Source organism: Tinamus guttatus, unplaced genomic scaffold, assembly GCF_059628265.1.
Source record: "Tinamus guttatus ecotype Peru unplaced genomic scaffold, ASM5962826v1 Tinamus_guttatus_pri_ptg000308l, whole genome shotgun sequence".
Lineage (NCBI taxonomy): Eukaryota > Metazoa > Chordata > Aves > Tinamiformes > Tinamidae > Tinamus > Tinamus guttatus.
Window position 1 is genome coordinate 2,217,748 of NW_028288842.1, and position 21,364 is coordinate 2,239,111.

At 42.7% G+C, this 21,364-nt stretch overlaps 1 protein-coding gene across 11 annotated transcripts in view; it reads right to left on the minus strand.

Moving 5' to 3' along the window:
• The window catches only part of SOX5 (SRY-box transcription factor 5), a 599,951-nt gene that overhangs the window by 259,524 nt on the left and 319,063 nt on the right, over positions 1 to 21,364 (minus strand). For 8 of the 11 annotated variants that reach the window (XM_088528391.1, XM_088528390.1, XM_088528389.1 and 5 more), the window contains exon 1: positions 16,563 to 16,702. The exons of the other annotated variants lie outside the window; for them this stretch is intronic. In XM_088528391.1, coding sequence (XP_088384517.1) covers positions 16,563 to 16,600 — 38 coding nt within the window. In that variant the 5' untranslated portion in view covers positions 16,601 to 16,702. Of the gene's footprint in view, positions 1 to 16,562; positions 16,703 to 21,364 lie in introns of those variants that run through there. 11 annotated transcript variants of the gene reach the window in all.

Consider the following 21,364-nt stretch of genomic DNA (forward strand, 5'->3'; position numbering starts at 1 on the left):
CACAAACCACAGCTATTACCTCATACCAGAGCACAATGTTTTGGCAAAGTAGCGCGAAGAGGAAGAACAACTTCACTGTCATTTTCTCAAATATTTCTTTGAATGTATATCCCCAAAATGGTAGCAACGAATGCTCTGACACTTCATTCTTTCCCTCCACCTACTTGATGAATGGAATGAAAGCAGGGGAACAAGCATGGGCCTCTCCCACCTTCTTGTTCTTAAGAGGATTCAGATCACAGTCATCCACAGACGAATTACACACAAGTCAACAGAAAACACTCCAAAAAATGGAGAAAAGACGTACATAATTGGAACTAAAAACTCTGAGTAAGGCTTAAACCATGTTCTTAACACATGTTCTACCTTAGCCTTGGTGTAATGCAGGTTTGGGACGGTCGGGGCAAAGCCTACATTACATCAAGAACAGGAGCAGTGCTCCATCCTAACGTGCAGATGACATTGCCAATTGCAGGGGGAAAAATATGGAAAAAAAAAAGATAAGGTGAAAATTCTTCTGTTAGCGTCCCGATCTTGTAACGAGTCCAAAACCTGCAGAAATTTAAAGGAGTCAAAGCTACTCGGAGCCAAACAGATTGGGCTGTGCTCTCAAGTTCAAACCACCATGTTCCTCTTCACTTTTACCACCACAGGTTCTGGCGGACTGACTGCTAGTTAAGGATTCAACCTACTTGTCTAGGCTATTTCCAGCAATCTCATCACCGCCAGACCTAATTAATGGGCCTCCAAGTCTAGAGCAGATACAAAGATTTAACCTATCGTCTAAATACGATATATTCACATTCTGGATATTTCTCAAAGCCGGCGCATGCAAAATAAATTCCACAGTCCCACGTTCAGTACACAAAGGGCATCACACATATCCTGCGACTTAAGCTATTCTCCTGAAATTATCTTAGTCTCACACAATCACACTTCAAACACCCCATATGTCCACTTCGGTTATTCCTCCTTTAGAAAGCTAATAAATGTAATACTGATACGTAATGTCATTTCAGCTACAAACAATTATTTATGGTTCCTTGTGCCAGGAAAAGCCTTAAGAAGAATCATTAACAACCCTTGTATTTTATTAAGCTACCACCAGTCTTAACGATTATTTTCAGTAAGATCTGGTCAGAGTCCTATGATTTTAAAATTTTTGACACTCAGGAGCAAGAAAGGAAAGAAAAGGCGAGGGAGGGACAAGCATATCCGCTGTTTCTTCAACCAGTAACACCGCAGAGAACTTCCCAGGATGTTTCTACCCAGGGCTGCGTAAAGCCAAGAAGGAAAGCTCTGGAGGTGAGGGAGGGCAGTCAGGGCTCCCTGCTCCTATTCAATCCTCAGCCTCCCTTCCACGACTGACAGAAATGCCATCAAACTTTGCCATATGTAATGCAAGTTCTCTGGACTGCCCCAAGACACTCAATGCATGTCATCTACTGGGCAGTGCCTGGAGAGAAACCACTTTTAGCTAGCACTTTACTAAGCGTTTTTGAGCATTTAAAGATGCAACAAAATGACCCGTCTCCTGGTTCTACAAATACCATCCTCCTCAACCAGGTATTTTCATCTTAAAGAAAAACCATGTGACCTGCACAACAGCCTGCAATTACAACACATGTATTTGGCTTTATTCAACTTGACCTGATAAAGGGATCTAAAGCTGTACCTGTTCCAAGCACTCACTTTAATATTGCATACACATAAAAATAAGGGCAAATAAGCTCCAATTTTCCCTCCAAACATCCCCTACTGAAGTGGTTTATCTCAAAATAGATTAGATGTATGAGCCAAATCATTAAAAACAGTCCAATACCCCCAAGTCCCAAAAGGACACAAACATTTTTGTGCTACCTGGATCACATGCACTTCTTTTACAAACAGCTTTGATTTCTTTATGGAAGTCACAGTCCCTACCTATACCCACATCGCCATCCTTTCCTCCTGTTTTCAGTGACAAATGCTACATCAGAATCTTTAAAAATACAGACGCTACATAGGCTTTGAAATGTAGAGTCAACTAAATTCTGGAGACTTTAAAACCTTCAGCCAGGGCTTCCTGGAAGGCACAAGCAACACAGAGGCTTCAAGGGATTTCCGAAGTCCTGTACTGACATGCGCCTGACCTCTCTTTCCCTCGCACACAGGAGCTAGACAGTCTAAGAAAATGGCAGATAGATATTCTGGAGCAATCTGGGCACCTGCATATTATGTAACTCGTTTTATTTTGGAATATAACAACAGCAGGCAAAGAAGAAAAAGCAACCTTTGAACCCAGGCATTCATGCCCAGCTTAAATGCAAATGCATCCGTAACCTAACGGTAACGCTGAGCTGGCCAAAAATCAGGAGCCTGAGACCCATGAGGTCTGCCAATGCAGCTTCCTCTGCCGATCCTCCCCTGTCCATCCTCAACTTTTGCAATGTGAGATGCTGAGGGTGACACGAGGCAGCAGTTTGTTTAAAACAAGTGGCAAGAGACACATGTAGAAGTTGGGTGTTGTTTAAAACTGTAGCCACCCTCTCCCTACCACCCTCCCCCTGCTGCCTACTCAAGCTGCCCTCCTGCACCACCTCCAATTTAATAACTTGCCCTGTGCTCGCTTGGGAACGTCCTACAAACCACAGTGGGCTGGAGTACTCCATGGAAAATAAATCGACAATAAATATAACTATATTACCTAAAGGGAGGAGGAGGAGGAGGAGAAGCAAAGAAAAATGAGTGACTTGTTGACACTGGGCAAGTAGCCTTTCCCCGCTAAAATTTCCAAGAACATGAGAACTGGAGGTAAAGGTTTCATTATGAATCCGTTCATAGTGTTTCTTAGAGAATCTTGCCTCACCCATCCCTGAATACAGGGGCTCCTTCTTGTGCAGTCATTTCTGCTGAACAGCAGATAGGCTGTTACTTCCCACTCCTGAAGAAACCCATTTTATGGTAGGCAACACGAAGAACTGCTTCACTAATAAGAGGGCTAAATAACTTCAGCACAGTTGCTATGGGCAGACATGGGGATGTAGTGGCTGGAGGACGAGCTTTTTGCTTGCCATTAGGATCACAATTTAAATGTCCTCAGAATTTTCTTAAGCTTAGTATGTTTTAAGCTCTACCTAGGAGAATAACAGCTCTCCCTGTAAAAATGTGCGACTGCTTGTGGGGGTGGAGGTGAAAGGAGAAGAGATGAGGGAAAGACAGGACAGGAATAATAGACAGGGCTGGGAGTCTATTAGCTTGTTAGGGCTATAACCTTAATACTGTTAAGGCTTATTTCACACTTTAAAAAAAAAGTTGGATTTTTGCTGTCTGCACATTATGATTGGTCTAAAACTATGCAGAAGCTTTTAAGTTTCCTATATTATCTTCATTTTATCCACAGAGATCTAACTTTATTTCCTTTCATCATCTCACATGTTCTCCGCAAAACTACAGACTCGGGCAAGTAAAATGTAATACTTGAAAGCAGCACTTTCTCAAGACCACATAAAGTGGAGAAAAGGAAATCTTTATAAAAATCAGAGCAAAAGTAACAATTAGTCCTTTTATTCTTCCTCCTGACTACTCAGAAGCAAAGGAAAAAAAAATCCTACTTTTTTTTTTAAACAGAGAAGTAAATTTATTGAAAAAAGCATTTAGCAACATTATGATCTGACAATAGCTGGTCTCTAGGCACAGCAGCAAAAGCCCTTTAGCCCTGTCCAAAGGTGTTAACGGTGCAGTACTAATGTGACCAGGCTCCAAATGGATGGCCAAACACAGCGGCTTTGTTACATGCGGGAGGCTGCCTTTCCCTCAGCTTTTTCTAACCACGCACCTAAGAAAAATACAATCGAGTAGTGCTATATTAAAAGCGCTAGAACCAAAGGCGAAACATACTTTGTTATGCATATTTTTCAGGTAAGTCTAGTAAAAACAAAGAAATAATATCTAAAGTGTGGGGAGGGATTTTTTTTTTTTTTTTGTATAGCGCATTTTCTTCCGCTTAGCTTATTAAGAGTTAAACTTGGACTGGTCAGAGTGTCAGATTAATACGTACTCAGATGTACTTCTAAGTTTTAATTTTTTGTATGCTTCAAGAACAGCCTTTTACCAAAACCTTCATACAGTCTCACTCAACCTAAATGTTCAGACAGAAGAACTGGGAAAAAAAATGATTGCATTATATGCCTGTAATTTATGCCTGCAACTTTGTTTTCTGCCGCTGCACCAGCAAAGAAAAAGCGCGGTCCTGATTTAAAGCTGTAAATTCAGATCAAATGGGAAAGTGTTAAATTCAGAAGTGTTTTTGGTCCATTAACTTCCATGCTGATTTGACACGCTCGGCAGTGCTTGGGCAACAGACTCTGCTATAGAGCGTATTCCTAAGCAAACAGTGCTTTGTGTCATAAACCATCTGGGGTGTCAGCTCCAAGGGCCACTCGTCTAAACTCCTCTAATACATTTGGAAACGCTGAGGTGCAGAACGGAAACTTTTCCGCGCTACAAAATCCCTTTTGCACAGAGAAGGAGCCACCGCCGTCAGAGGAGTGATGGAAGGAACAAAATTTTGGCTAGGGCACTTGTTTTCCTTCTTCAGCCGAAGAAAACCGTTGGGTCCACAAGCTTTCTCAAAGCACTATGATTTTTCAAAGGTACCAATAAAAGTGATACCATTCATAACCTGGACAGTGCTGCCTTTCATATTGGAGCCTGTAGCCGCAAAGCTAAGTGCCAAGCAGATGGTTGAAATCTGTTTTGTATAAAAAGTGTTTGTGCGCGCGTTTTTTCAGATTGAGTTCTTTGTATTCATATTCAGGCCTAGGTTCTAGCCATCAAAACACTGGCACTGCAGCCATCATTAGTGGCGTTTTAGACAACTGGCAACTGAGGTATTCACAGTTCTCCATAAAATGTTCCGCTAATATCTCCCAGATGTACAATTAAGGCAAAAGATCATCTTCTTAAATTGGTATCAGTGTTTTGGATGGCCTTTCAAGAGACTGCGCATGTAGGCAAAAAGCTATTTTATTTTTTTTAAATTATGTTCTAACTTTTATTCTGTGTTGGGCTTTTTTTCCTTTTTTTTTTCTTACAGACGCTTTTAAAAATATGGGCTTCTCTACCAGACTCTTACCAAACTACATCAACAGCAATTTCATTCATCTTGTGTTCATGATTCTAATAAACAGCTAGAAGGAAATTCTAAAAGTTATTTTAATAATAAGGCTTTGTCTTTGATATTTTATAAACTATTAAATAAGACGCTTTACTAAATTTCTTTGGCTGATTATGAAAATATAAGTATGCTATGGTGCTATTGTGGAGAACCAGAGCAGCGTGCCCTTCAGCAATCTATTGAGGACTCTGCTACGGCGACACTCAAAAACCCCTGGCAAGTCACCTCTGCTACAGGTACCCCAGTTAGCTCATTTGTAAATAGACTGTTTATTACTGCAAAGAGCAAGACCAAAAATGCTTGCCAGCATGGGGCTCTGCTCTCTGCCCAGGGTATTCATGGAGACTAGCAATTGCTGACAATAATCTGCCTGGTGACAAATTAACAGAGGTCACAGTTTTGACAACCAGGGTTATCAAATTAATGTACACTTGGAAGAACGCATTTTTGTGCAGTGGTCTTTGCTTAGGACCTTGGTGCCACAAATGGAAATTGCCACCTTAGAAAACAAAAAGTTTCAAAACAAAGATTATTTCTGTGTTCAGCACTCAGTTCGCTAAGGTCCAGAACTCAGCGCTACAGGAGTTTGGGTAAGTTTTCATCATTGCTGTTTTAATCATTATCATTTGCAAGAGACACTAATTTATCTCAAGGCCCCTCTTTAAAGCACACAGATATAAAAACTTCTGAGACCCGCAAATATCAGAACTCACAGAAACCTCTCCCAGCGCTGGGAGAGAAATCCTGGTTGCGTTTTAACCGATGGAGGTTTGCTGCGCATCAGGGGAACCCGGGCTCAGTGATCACTATCAGGCCACCCCGCTTTATCATGGTCAAAATCAGCCTTTCTCAGAATAGTGATCAGAACCTTAATTATTTAGGCCTATCCTTTTAGGACCTGACTCTGAACTTAAGTGCAAGTGAGTCCAAACACGCAGAATGAACAGATTTGCTAAAAAAAAAAAAAAAGAATTCTTGACTGGCCCCATCACAAATAAGGTCTTTGCAAACACACTGCTGAACAACTACTACTCAAATATCCTGCAACATGCTGAATTATAAACAATTATCTTGAAAGTAACGACCCACTCATTATATTCACAGGCCACCTACATCAAATCCACAGCGGACTCCTTAGTTTATACCCATTTTTCAACAGTATGTAATAAGAGAGGCAACATAGAGACTAGATCTAAACCTACCTGAAGACCTCACTGATGTAGTTATATCTGCAGTATATGCAGCTATATATTGGGGATATAGGTGGACATGAAAAAAAATGCTGAAACAGAACTTTTAACATGAGAAACAAAAGTATTTCCTCCCTTTTAATAAGCCTGCAGCATGTCTCTCATTTGGGACTTTTGTCACCCATTTAAATAATAGATGTCAAATATGTGGGTCTTGAACAGGTAAGAAAGGCTGCCTTTTGTGTTCTATAACCTGCTTTTTGCTTTTAGGCTGCTCACGTTGCTCGCAGAGGCTGCCTATGTTGCTGCTTTTAGTAGAGTCTGTTCCTCACATTTACACTCTCCACACAAAGAATTTTTCCTCGACTCCCCTAGGGCCTGGCCCTTAGGTTATAAACATATGACAGCTCCTGTTCATGTGGCTCAAGAAGGTAATTGTTCTGCAGGAGGAATCCTTTACCTGGCAGTTACTCACAGAGCCTTTCAATTCACTGCTTAAACCCTGCATGTGCTGCTGCCTAACTCCAGTGCTCTGAACTTGCCTTCAGGTAGCGAGTTACTTTAAAAGCACTCGCAAATTATTGGAAAGGCTAAAGACAGTATTTCCTCCCATACCTAACCAGTGTGGGCAAGGCCATAAATATTTCTGGACTTAATGCTATTAATTACATTCCAAAGTCCCTATTTTACATATTTAAGTAATTTAAATATTATATTTCGTCTTGCTAGAGTGAGACCTTTAGAAATTATAATTGGGCAGCTGGAAATCTGTAATTTGCAGTTCTTACGATCTGAAGAAGGAAAAAGACAGTGTTGAGGTTAAAGCCCAGGACTAGCAATCATTATCTCCACTTTCTATAACCACTCCTGCAAATGATTTTGTGATGCTGCCCCTCAGTTTCCTCATCTATAGGTAGTAGCTAATCTTGCTTCTCAATCTAGGGAGCACGGAAATCTTCACAATTTGTATGTGAATGCTTCGAATTCCTCGTCAGAGGCACTATAGGAAAGTATGAATCTATTATTAATATTATCAGTATTGCTGCATATGTACTTGTAGAAGCTACGTATAAATAGAATATGCAAGCGTCTTTCTTACTCCATTTATAAATTTGAAAACATGTTTTCAGGATGGAAATCTCACTCATGAAGCACATCAGAGATCTTTTACCTATTCCGTGATTCTGATTTTTTCCCATACAAAAACACATTGATATTGGTCTAAGCTCTGAGCACAAAGCCTGCTCTGTGGAAAGAAATCTTTTTTGTGCCTGTACAGTGACAAACATAATGGGGTCCTGATTCAGGATGCTTGCACTCTATAAAAACCTCAGGCAATGACACTAATACACCTAATGCAGGTTATTTAGAGAGACACACATGGTGTATTTGAGAGTAGCGCAGTATTTTCCCCATCCTTTGCATGTTATTTTGTACAAATGCCATAGCCCAATATTGGTTACTGTCACATCGCTAGTCACAGGGTTTAGGTACGAACAGCAAAACTGAAAAGAACTTAAAAAAGGCGAAAGAGGAAAATCCTCCGCTGGAAATTCTGCCTAACTCTAATCTCAGTTGCAAAAACAGAATCAACTTGATGTTCACACAGGATTGAAGATGATGGTCAACAATCTTCTTCACAATCAAATCAACGATCAAACAGATTGCTCAGAAATGTTTACTAGATCTGATCTTCTATCAGAAATATCAGGAAAATCTCCAAAATCCAAGAGCAAAAGAAAAATCAAAGGCTGAACCTGAAGAAAGCTGCATTTTCTACGTCCTTCTCAATTTCAAACCTCGAAGCCTGGATATTTTTAACAGAAGTGGGGAAGGCTCTACACAACAACTGCAGGAGGAAACTACACCAGAACAATAATGTTACAGGTTCTGTTTTTCTTCCATCTCATTTAGCCTTTCAATTCTACTTCAGTTTTATTTCATTTAGCCTGTTTTGTTATTTTTGTTTTTTTTAATAATCATCATGTTTGGTGACTCACATTTCACACCAGCACAGGAACAAGTCCTCTACATACAACCAAATACCCCAGTTTGCTAATAGACACACCAAGTGGGTAAGAACATCCTTCGCCGCCGCCCTTCCCAACCATCACCTTCCCCCATATCTCATTTCTATCCAAAAAAGCCTCCGGCCCTCCAAGGCCACAGCATCAAAATTTAGGGAGAATATCCTATGAATAGAAAGTCAGCTGAAGCTTTGGAGAAGATGTTTTCAGGCTTGCTTTATAAAGTAAATGAAATGAGGCTGCTAAGGCAATTCCTGTGAACACAGAAGACTTCTCGACAGGCAAACATAGCATAGGCAGCACTAGAGCAAGTCAGTCTTCCCTCCCAGCACAAATCTCTGCCACTGCAACACTGGCTGCCCACTTCACAGGGTGGAAGGATGCTGTCCACTTCATGCCCTTCATTAAACAGCCTCTCTTTTGAGACAACCAACACCTCAAAACTGACTGCATTGTGCAAATGGAGAATGAAGTTTATCAGAGTCTGAAAGACCAAAATGCAACCGGGCACTCATCACACTACCAAAACACGGGCTCTTCAGGATTCTCAGCAAACCAAAAATAATGCAACTTAACGCAATCCACTAACAGGAATTACCCAAGTTTACAAGATTAGCAAGAATACATCTGCATGTGCACACTGTTTTTTTTTTTTAGTCCATTTTAATTAGCCAGATAAGCCACTTTTCAAGTAACTGTGGTTAAAAAAAAAAAAAAAAACACGGTTCAGAATTGCTTAAGACTAACAGCATTTTTCCTTACTCTCCATTTTACGCTATCTAGTGTGTTGGCAATGACACGCAACTGCAGCTCACTCTCAGACACATCATCTTTGCCCATGCCTAACCTGTGAGATGAATGACTGAAAAATGGGACATTTTTTCCACTCGTACATTCTTAAAAAAAATAATAAAAAAATCATGAAAATGACAAGTTTAGCACCAAAGACACTATGAGGATGATAAATTGTATGGGCTTCTTTTTACATAAACTATATTCTTATTTTTTTTTCTCCTGAGCTACAAAGCTGCATGAAGTACATCATAGATCGACAATGATACTCACTATGCAATAATAACATATGTCCATATACAACGTTCCTCACCACTAAAAAGATCTGATTATTCAGACAAGAAAACTATTTTTTAGCTCACTCTGTTTATAATTTTTCCACAGAAGTATTAGAATTATGATAAGATTAATAAGAAACAAATACTTAGTAATAGGACGAAATACAACCACACAGAATAATTAGCACCAAGGTAACATTTTTACAATATACTTTGACCAAAAAGCACAGACACCCACATCTTAAAAAATAAAAATAAAATGAAGTGAAAATAAAAATGCAACAAAGACAGTCCATACAAGTTTGAGAGAATACAAAATAAATGGATGGCAAACCAAAAATAAGATTATTAAAACTATCAAAGAGCAGTTGCCGATACATATTTCAGCACTTGCTCTTTCAAAAGTAAAGTTTAAAACTGAAATCTAAAATCCCAATTATCAATTTTTAAAATAACAAATACAATTAAAATATAGCCTTTACATTTATGTACAAAATGACTGAGAAATGACCCTTTGATAATTCCACAATACTTTGCAGGGAAACAAGGTCAATGCCAATTGCGAACTTAAAAACAGTCCCAAGCTTTCTCTCATTTTCACTTTAAGTCAGTGTTCCACAATTCCAAAATTACAGCATCACACTGAAAAAGAATTTCTCTTTCTTAAACAAGGTGGCAAAAGCACAGTTGAAGTGCCGTAATAGACCACAAACAGTGGGGAGGAAAATGCTTGCAAATTTCTTTACAAGCAAACAAAAAAACAAACAATATAATGGGCAGCATCTCCTAACGCAGCTGAGCTGATATCAACAACTGATACTTCTAGCAGCTAGAATTCAATCCCGGGGTCTTTTTTGTTGTTGTTGTTTTCTCGTAAATCTTGCTCTAATGTTAAAAGAGACACAGAACTTCTCGGAATTACCACTGCACATTTCACAGTTCCATTCACTCCTCACGCCCTTTTTAAAAAACACCATGGTCCCTGCAAGCAGCGCTCACCAAATTCTCCAAAATCTTGTCTAGAATCTGCTCTCTCTCCCTCTCAACAAGCAGCACGCGCGGAAGCTGACCCTGTCACAGGGCCATGGGGGGCTCCGGAGGAACTTTAGGAGGAGTCCGGCGCGGGAGGCTGGCGAGGCTGGATGCGCGCGGAGGTGGCACGTCCAGCTCCCGAGCACGGGAGCGCCGCTCGCTGCTCCCACGTGCCCCCCTAGCGGCTGCCCGCGAGCGCCCACGGCGCCCGCAGCGCGGCCGAGACGCTCCGGAACCGGCTGCTAGCAAGTCCCGCAGCTCGCGAGCAGAAGGCACGTTAAGATGAGAGCCCCATGTAGAAGGAGAGAGGGAAACTTCACGGTCTCTTCCCGCCAGGTGTCTCAAAGGACAACATGTGAAACGGGCAAGTACCGCACATCCATGCTGGCTACGGCACATGCAACTCCTTGCTGTAGCCCACTAGCCAAAACAGAAGGTTAAAGCGAAAAATAAATCTCATTGCAGGAGTTCTAAGTTCAGCCACTTCTGTTAACATAATAATCTGTCTAGGATTCGCTTAACTCATAATTTAATTTTTCACGTACTTAAATGGAGTGCAGTTTTTACCTTCTTAACAAGTACAGGAGATATCACACATTTTCCGTGCTAGACAAAAATTCATGAATGTTTTAAAAGGAAAAAATGCTTTGCTTCCAAGGATGCTCCTTGTTAAACAAACTCCCGACCATCAGCAGAGAGCTACAGCTATTAATTAATTCCAGGGCATTTCTGCCGACTACGGTGGCAGCTACTCACAGGCATCAAGCATCTCCAATGTGCATAGGTACAACATAACAACATGGTTTTTGTCCCTGTCTTTTACTAGTTAATTATATTTAAATCATGCCTGAGCAAGAAATAAAAAAAAAAGAGAAAGAGAGAGAAAGCCAAAAAAATGTCAATCTCCCTTCTCGAAAGGTTATGGCAGCAAAGGTATCTGACACAGAAACTTGTAGATGAACTATTCACCATTAACAGCATCATTTTTCTAAGTACAGCCTGAAAGGCGAACAATGAAGCTATAAATCTACCTTTAAAGACAATCCTTCTCCTGTATAGATATTGTAAAAGTATATGTTATATGGATATAGACACATCACATTGCACAGTCACGTAAGCTTGTCCTATCAGGGAGCTTCACAGCCAAGTCACTCGGCGAGATAGACACTGTATGCCTCGTACATTACAAAGCCATAAATGCTCGTTAAAAAGCTCTCGGAGAAGTAGTAAATATTTTGCAAACTAGCTATATATTTAAGATCTCTGGACAACAAGGGAAGCAAAAACAATTTCTCTCCTATCTAAAGGTACCAATCAAACACACTATGCACATAAACATCGCAAGATGCTTGGTGGGAGAGTGTGTGTATGTGTTTGTGTGTGTTTTAATTAACTCCTTGAATGCATATGATGAGCCAGCCACACAGAATCTAGCAATGCCAAACTCCTGATTTGATTCAAATGCAATGAACACAACAGGCGAACAGTGCAGTCTAATGTGTCACTCAGCAGCTCTTTCATTTGTGCTTTTGCATCCCAAGTCTAGTTCACAATTTCTGCAACTGGTAAATTATTGAGATGTTCATTAAAATCTCTAATCTGTAACAGTCAACTCTGTCCTCACCACACTTAAGCACAACACAATAAATTGGCACACACAGGACATTAATGAGTAGGCTGCAAATGTAATAGCCCCTTCAGTCTCCTCACAGACAAATAAAAAACGTGTCAATTTTTGTCACGGCTAAGAATCGTTATCTCAAACTTTCCACTGGAATTGCATTCATTGTTCTGATCCCAAACTCCTAGACCTAAATATGTAAGCAATAAAGTCATTTGCTGAAAACATGTGAGTGGAATGTAAACGCTGCTCAGTCCAACATTAAAGCAAACACATCGTTTTCTTTTAAATGAAGGAATAATCGTTTCTCTTACTTCTACAGGTAGATTTCAGGAGGGCTGGACATCGCTCTGAGCAAGCCGGTTAACAGAAAAGTGTTACTCGGTCGCCTTCTCTCAAATGCAGCAGAAGAGGAGAGCTTTTAGGGTAACTTTAGCTAAGAAAAGCACTTAGGAATACGCAAAGTTTCCTTTTAGGAAAATGATTTCTCCATTTGACAGTGTTGGTACAACCCCAAAATAAATTCAGTGGGAGTCTGAAATGACTCGTGCAGTGCAGCAGTGAGGCAGCTATGGATATTTTTTTCCTCCAAGCAGAGCCTTACTGTACATCCTTGAGCGGTTCCTTGCTACACGCTATTCACGAGCTCACAGAATTTTTCCTGTGCACAGAAATGATGACTGTAAACGTTAAACTTGTTCTACCATCCCCATCCCCACTGCCCCTACCTATGCTTTTTGTCTGTTTCAGCCCTTCCCTTTTTTCCTATGGAAACACTAGCCTACCCTTCCTTCTTCCACAAACAGTGCATACTTCTTCGCTTTGAATTGGCACATAAAAGAGAAAGGGAGAGAGAGAAAGAAAAAAGATGTCATTCTGTCCTGATGCCTAGCTTAGCCCCCCTCAGTCCACAGAGAAATATAAATATGCAGTAATTAATTTGAGTTTAAGAACATTCCATACACTGGGGACATTGTTAAGCTGTCACTTATCTATTTTTCATTTACCAGATTTTATTAAGACATTAAAACTTTATGTTGGGCATTTCTGAGATCTTACCATTCTGTAAATTTTACAGCTTTCTGCGACAGTGCTGGCTGCATTATTGCTACCTTTTCCTCAAAGGAGTAAACTTTCTCTCTATTGGGGTCATTCTTGTTAGATTTATCTAAGTATAACCCTCCTTGTCTTAGGAAAAAAAAAAAGTTATTCTTTCTGAGACTCAGTTCAGAGTGCCACAGGTACCTCCCAAAGTTATCCCTTCCTTTGTAACAAATAGAAGCGACTCCAGCTACAATTCCTTCACAGAACCTTTCCTGAAGCATCATCCCCTCCATACATACACTCTGATGGCTTCTCTCGACAAAACAACTGAACCGCCACAAGCAGAACTAAAGAAGTGCCAGCAACTTCCCAGGAAAGCACGAAAACCCTCTGGTTTCTGGTATGATAATTAATTATACATGCTAACTCACCAAACCTAGTGCAATCTACTACTGATGCAGAATGCATTAATGAACATTCATTTGTCTGACACCAAGGATCATTTTCATTCTAAGTGTGTATCACAAATGGCCATGATAATGACCACCGACAAAAATGAGAAGTCCCCTTCGATTCACGTCTCTTGCAACTTTAGAAAGTTAGGGTGACTCAAAGTTTCTGAAATGTTTGCAGTGCACTGGGATACGCTGAAACATCATGAGAAAGATGACAGAAGGAAGAACAATCTTCTGAGATAAATATAAACACTCTTGAGATGTGAACGGCAAACAACTTTGCTTGATAAATCTTTGCCTCCTCACAATTCGCTGTGCAAGTTTAAAACGGAGCAATAGGAGGTGGCTCTTAATAGCAAAATTTAAAGTTGGTCATACAGATAGGATATGCAGGACCATGGGGCGTGCAGAAATGTGCTCCAGGCCTTGCGCTTGCCGAGAATCCAGGAAAATAACCTGCCATATATAAGAGCCTAAAAAGCAGTCTTCTGTATACTGTGCCTATACCCACATGTGAGCCCAGTGACCGCGTGTGTGTGCCTGTCTGTGCATCTGTGAGAGAGACAGGGTGTCATGCCTGGCTTTTTATAAATACAAATATATGACATGGACAGTATCTACTCTGTGTGTGTGTAACTATAGTTAAACACCCAGTGTAAACAAACGGTAATGATTAACAGAGATATTGGTTTGTATTACCAATTTCAACTGCAGGGGGGTGAAAAAAAATCCTGAGGTTCATTTTTATTGCTTCCCATTTCTACTGCTTACTATTATCCCTAGAGCAAAAGAAGAGCAGTTTATTGATTATTTAACTAGAATGTTTACAAGAAGGATCTTTAAAAATGAAATGTACATCCAGGGAAAAAAAAAGAAAAAAAGAAAAAAAACTATACTTTTATTTCTAAGGGACATGTTTTGTCCAAAATTATTTATTTCCATATAAAATCTATACAAATATATATACAAATATATAGCGTAGAGGGACTTCAGGGAAAATGTAAGTCCATCAACAGAAAAACGAAAGGGCTTCCATTCCGCTTAACAGACTTTATAAGCATTCAGTCCATCACAAAGTTCAAAGAATAATCTAAACAGCTTGCTTACAAATTTATAAATAGAGCCTTGGTGAAGCAAATGAAATACTTTAATCCTTTAATTTTATGAACAAGACGACTATATTATTGTGATGTTAGAACAGGTTCAACACCAGAAACAGTAATAGTTTCCTCAGGTAGTTGAACTAACTTCATACAATACATGTGAACAAAAACATTTTTTTTCCTATTATTGTAATAATAACAAAACCAGAGAAAAATGCCAAGCATTCTAAGCAAGCCTGGAAAATTAATTGTATTAAACAAGACCTTGGAACAGTTAACGATGCCAATCCCACCTTCTAGTAAGGAAGTGTTTAGTTGCAGAAAGAGGAGGGCTGAAAGCGTTGAAACAGTTTTCCGAATTTCCTGACTTTATTTTTCTCCGATCTTTTACTTCCAACATTTTTGCCCATCTTTTCTCCACAAGCGCATTTCACAGCCCACTTAAAATGTTTTTATCTTGCCTTCTTTCCTATGCCTTTACTATCAAATGCAGTAGGTCTGAACGATGAACAGCTTGACTTAGCATATTTTTAACCAGCTGGTCTAGCACCTAGCTTGTATTGCATAGTCAGATACAACCAAATGTTTATACAGGAGGTAGCTTTCATGAAAAAGAAAAAAGAAAAAAAAAAGAAAAAAAAGCAACACGACGCATCCTGGCATTCTTTTATTTACCACTTCAAAATGAAAAGTTTGGATCGTTTACTGCAGCTAAACAAGGGACTATTAATAATGTTTGAAAAATCAAGCCGGAGGGAAAGGATGCTGGATCGTCAACGGACAGGCGCGCAAATGCCTGAGAAAAATGCTTCAAAACATGTTAGCAGCACTGGATCATATGAAAGGAGGACTAAACTCCTGCAGGTCACTGGCCCTTGCCAGTGGCAGAAAAAAAAAATTAAGAAAGAAAAAAAGAGTGGAAAAAAAAAGGGAGGGGGGGCGGAAAGCTCGTCCCCAAAATGCAAAAGGCTCCTGCATGGGGCAGAGAGATGAGCACGTTATACGTCATAAATCAAAAACCCGCTTGTGACACTTAGCAAGCAAGGCGGCGGCAGCAGCTCAAAACTTGGAAACAAGAGTTTCACTTTTTCCTTTTTTTTTTTTTTTCTCCTCCTTCCTCTCTCTTTTCTGCTCCCGAAGCCAAAAGGATGTTCCTTCCTTGACGGAGGGCTGGGATGTTAAACTCGCCTAAAAATAATCCCTCGCGCTAGATCAGCGGCAAAGGTCATGTGGCTCCGCCGGGCGCCTTCCAAAGTTTTACGAGGAGCGCTGGGAAGAGGGAAGCGGCCGGAACCGCCGCTCCCCGGGCATCATCCCCTGTCACCCTGGAAGCCACCGCCGGGGCGGGCAGGGGAAGATGCCGGCCCTGGAGGCGCCGGCACCGCCTCCGCCGTCGCCCTGATCGCGGCGGCGGGACTGGGGACTCGGCGGTGCCGCCGCCGCCGCAGGGCCGGGGGGCGCGGGGAGCAGCCCCGGGGGCGCCGCCACGCGGGGAGCCCCCAGCCCCGCCCCCCCGCCGCGCGGCCGTTTAACCGACACGCGGTTTGAATGGCCAAGGTAACGCTCCGCGCCGGGGCGGGGGGGGGCGCGGGGAAGGGAGCATCTCCCGGAGTTGCGCGCCCCTCTCCCGCTCTCCGCGTGTCCGTCCGCGTGTGCGCGCGGCGCGAACACGCGTGCTCGAATTAAAACCAAAATACATGTGAAAAATGTGTGCGTGTATATATTGTATAAATATATTTATATAAAAGAAGGGGGGGGGAACAAAACAAAAACAAAAAAAACACCCCACAACCACCACCCCCTCGCGCCCCCCCCCCGATAGATACACACACACACACGCACGCACTCGCAACTCGACTCACCTTTCAAACTCCTGAGGTAAATCAGGGTCAGTTAGCATGCTGGAAAAGCACAATTTCCCTTTGTCGCGGCAGCCACCTATGATCGCCTCCAACTGAACCTGTCAAGTGAGTCCAAACCTTCTAAACCGATTGATTTTCTCTCCCTCGCTCGCGCCCTCCCTCCCTCTGCCGCTCTCTGCGCGAGGGCTCCTTGACCAGGCTCTTAAAGGGGTAGCGCACGCACTCGGCGGCAGCCTCCGCGCCGCGCCCCCCCCGCCGCGGAGCCGCTCCGCGCGCCGCGCACGGGGCCGCTCCGCTCCGCGAGTGCGCTAAAAACGCGCGGTTTGAGCACAAAATGAACCCAGCAAACGGCGAGCGACTCCCCCCCGCCCCCCCCGCCTTCCTCCTCCTCCTCCCTGCGCGCTGAGGAAGATCAGCGGGGAAAGGAGATAAAACAAGAGCAGACTGATTAAACTGAAACAGTTATCAACTCTCTCCGAGTTGAAATAGGAGGGGGGGGGAAGAGATTAGACACATAAAAATGTTACCAAAGGCATTTGTGCTCCGAAGAATTTTCATTCCTTTCCCTCCCCCCCCCCCTTTTTTTTTTTCCTCCTCTGGTCTCTCCCTCTTTCTCTCTCTTTGAGGGAAAAAAAAAAAAAAAACACAACAATCAGGCATTGTTCTGAGGGAAGAAAAGCAACTTTGACAGATTGAAATATAGCAGAGGCCCCTTCAAGGAAACCTGTAAACAACTTGTCACTCACTCTGTCGCTCTCACTGCTGGCTTGCCACAAAGTGCTGCGAACCGTCCTGGCAACCACAACTAAAAAAAAAAATTAATAATAAAATAAAGGGAAAAAAATGAATAAAGCACATACAAAGTTTCCTCGGCTCAAAAAAAAAAAAAAAAAAAAAAAAAAAAAAAAAAAAGGCAGCTCCACCAAGCAAGCAGCCCCGCGGTGGGAAGGGAAGAGGTGCGCACATGCCAAAGCGCACACACGCACGCACACAACAACAAAAATAAAACTTTCACTTTGTCTTTCCAGGGCTCTCTATTTTTATTAATTATTATTATCACCACCATTATCATCCAGCTCCCCGCTCCGCCGCGGCCCCTTCCCGCCCGGGGTAACGAGGCGGGCAGGGGGCTGCCCCCTTGGTCCCCCCTACCCCGGGCAGGGCGGGCAGGGCTGACACACGGTGACAGAGCACACGCACGAGCGACACGGGTGGGGGGGAGGACCAACACGAGTGGGGGGGTCGGCGTGGACGCCCCTCCACGCACACGCGCGGCGGGGCCGCTGCTCCGGCCGCACAAAAGGCGACGGCGCCGAGCCCGCCCCGCCGCCGAGCGCGGGGGCGGCCGCGGGCGCGGAGGGCCGGGCGGGCGCGGGCGGACACGGGCTGCGGGGCAGGGGGCTGCGGGGCAGGGGGCTGCGCGCGGGGAGACCCCGCGGCCACGCGCCGGCCGTGCCCGCGCGGGGGGCGCCCACAGCGGCGCGGAGCGCGCGGCCGGGGAAAAAGTAGAAGAGGAACATTTGAGAAGAAAAAAAGAGAAAAACTAAGAGTGTGCCTGTTCTTTAGCACACACATGCACGCACACCCACACACAAGCGTGTATCTATACTCCATTCTTTCCAGTTCCCCAACCCTAATTCCATTCTCTTGCTTTTTTTTCTTTTTTTTTTTCCTCCTTAATTTGCAGCTGGATAACATTAAGGGCCTTTAAAAAACCACGAGGTTTTGACCCCACCGCAGCCTGATTAGGTCCACTGCCCACCCCTTCCCCACACGGGGAAAGCGGGTTTACTTTTTGAAATACGCACAAGTGCCCGCGCACGGAAAGATGCCCGTAAAATGCTCAACATTTTCATGCCTGTTGTCTTAAAAAAAAATCCCAAAAGAAGAACTTACTATTTTCATTAATATCAAACATCTATGCTATTTAATTTGTTTCCATTTACTCTCAGCATAAAACATCAGGCTCACAGCAGGGCCGTCAGCCCCACATGGCATAAGGGCACTATCAGCTAGAGCTTCGGGTCGACCGTTTTCATCGGGAGCAGCGAAGCCGCTGGCAGGTTGCGCTTGTTGTCCCAACAGGGCGCTCCAGCGCTCACGAAAGGAAACGCTGCAGCTAAGTTCGCGAAGGCACCTTCGTTATGGGCTGTAAAAGCAGATCTATGAAGATTCGGTCTCCGCAGCCGGCCTCATCCTGGCGCTCGGAGGGGACTCATACAGGACGTGCGAGTGCCTGGCGTGGGGTAGACCTACTGGCTCCGCACTGTGGGGCAGGGTAAACCCCTTTTCCTTCAGTAGCCCTCAGCATGTCCTATTTGCCACAGAGGTTCATTCACAGCACACTGACAAACCTAGTTAATATATACAAGGATTTCTCATTATTATTATTTTTCTGTTCAGTAGCTAGCTCTTTCTGGGTAGTTATGAAGTAGATATTGAAAAGGCAGCAGATGATTAAAAAGGACAAATCCAGATACTTTCTTTCAGCTGAGGGTCTCAAACCATGTTGAGTCTCACATTACTCCTCTGCAGGTAATAAATATAATTAGGGCCTATTCCAAAACTTTATTTGTATTGAAAAGTACCTCACTCCACAGGGGCTCCATTCAAATCAGCAAATCTCTGTGGAGTAGGAGGCTACTTAGTGGGAGAATTTGGCCTCAAATACAGAAACTAAGATGCAGACAGGTTAAGTAGGTTGCCCACGCTGACACAGTTAGGCCACTGCACTAAAAGGATGAAAAACAAAGATCTCATGCGCCCTGCAGTTGGCTAGAGTCCTTACACTGCTGAAACACACATTTCCCCTGTGTCCAACAACGCATTTCAGCTGTCTCCCCCCATCCCTCCCTACTCTATAAAGGCATCGTTTTGACATCTAAATGTTTGGTTAAAATGCACTTCAGAAATGTATTCATAGTCTTCAGCATTTGTGAAGCCTCTTTCTTGGGCTTTCGCTTTCCCTTAGATGCACCATTGCCCCTCAGCACTTGGTGTGCTCTTCCTCTCTGCCACTTTCCACCTAACTTCGCCTGCCTGCTCACGTAACGCCTTGGCAGAGGTCTGCAAAGAGAAGCTAGGATGTAGCCCCAGCTAGGGGAAAAGTGAAGATGACCTTCTATTCAAAGAGCTGTCAACAAATTTTGGCGTAGTAGGACTCTCATATCTTCCTTTGTGTTAGCGCCATTCAGCTCCCTAACCTCAAAAATCTTTTTCCTCTGCGCCCCCCCATCTCACCTTTACCCTGCAACTGTCCTGTTTCTTCCTATTGCCCTTCCATGCACTGTTCACACATATTTATCCCTTCCTCTGTCCATTCCTACGCGAGCCACAAGATCTTCAGGGCAACAACAACGTCCTCCTCGGAGCCTGTGTCACGCAGTGACACAATGGGGTTCTTTCTTGGCTGGCTACTACCATCATAAGCATGAACAATCACCATCAATATCAGGAAATATGGAATAGAGCTTTGGCTGCACTAGAAAACATACAAAATAATAACAGTGGAGAAAAAAAAAGTAAAGAAATGTGCAGGGGAGAAATCTGAAAGATAACTGAGGAAGAGCTGAGGAGAGAGGAAATGGAAGGAAGCAGAGGCAGTTCCTCTGAATGCTTCTGACCTGAACCCCCCTTTTTCTTTTTTTTCTTTTTTTTTAAAAAAAAAAAAAAAAACTCCTCACCTCAGTTGATAACACTTACCCTTGCCCCATATTATGCTTTCTCCTCAGCTACCTTCTTCCTCATTTCTTTAATCTTATGATTTCTGCAACTGCTGAACTCCCTCCCCCAGCTCCGTAGGAGGAAACCGAGTTGGGTCCAAAAGGAGAGAGAAGAAAAAAAAGAAACTGTTACCATTGTATTTCTATCTATAAAATTATGTTCTGGTAAGTATGCTGAACTGCAGTTGCAAGAGGGAGAAAAGAGAAAGCAGAACAAATGGTTTCGAGAATCTCTGAAACCTTCCTATAAATCATATTGCCGTAACTTTAAAGGCTTGCTTTTTAGACAAGGCAAGGACACATAACAAAGGTTGCCATCTTATGAGAAAGTGGAAAAACTAAGGAATTCAAATAAATGAATATTGAATGAGAAATAAGAATGTGTATGTAACATACAACTACCCAGATTTTAACACACAAAGCTCTATCCTATTTTGAAACTTTTCTCTGGTAATTGCAAGTCACAGAATCCCAGAGTGGTTGAGGTTGGAAGGGACCTCTGGAGATCATCCAGTCCAACTGCTCCTGCTCCAGCAGGGACACCTGGAGCACGTGGCACAGGGTGGCATCCAGGCGGGTTTGGAAGATCTCCAGAGAAGGAGACTCCACAACCTCTCTGGGCAGCCTGTTCCAGGGCTCCGTCACCCTCACAGTAACGAAGTTCTTCCTCATATGGAGATGGAACTTCCTGCATTTCAGCTTCTACCCATTATTCCTAATGCCCCTTTTTACTGGGTAGGTCAGTAGCCAGAAAATTTGCTTGCAGTGCAGGAGATCTATGCCCAATTGTCTTTCAAATTCAAAGTTCTGGATATATAAATTCAAATATCTTCAACTGATGAGAAAATTAAGTCTCCGTCTCCCGCATGGCAGTCAAGTGCATCTCCATTTTTCTTGCTTTGCTTCCTTTAAATGTGCCCTACACAAAAAGGTCCAGGTAAAACAAGACAATTTGTGTTGAATTAAACAAAAATCTCTGACCTTCATTTACATGAGAGAAATAAATTATAAACTCCTACATGAATTTTTAAACTTGGCTGAATTTTTGTCGCTATTGTAGTTTTCCAGTTCAAGAGGTGA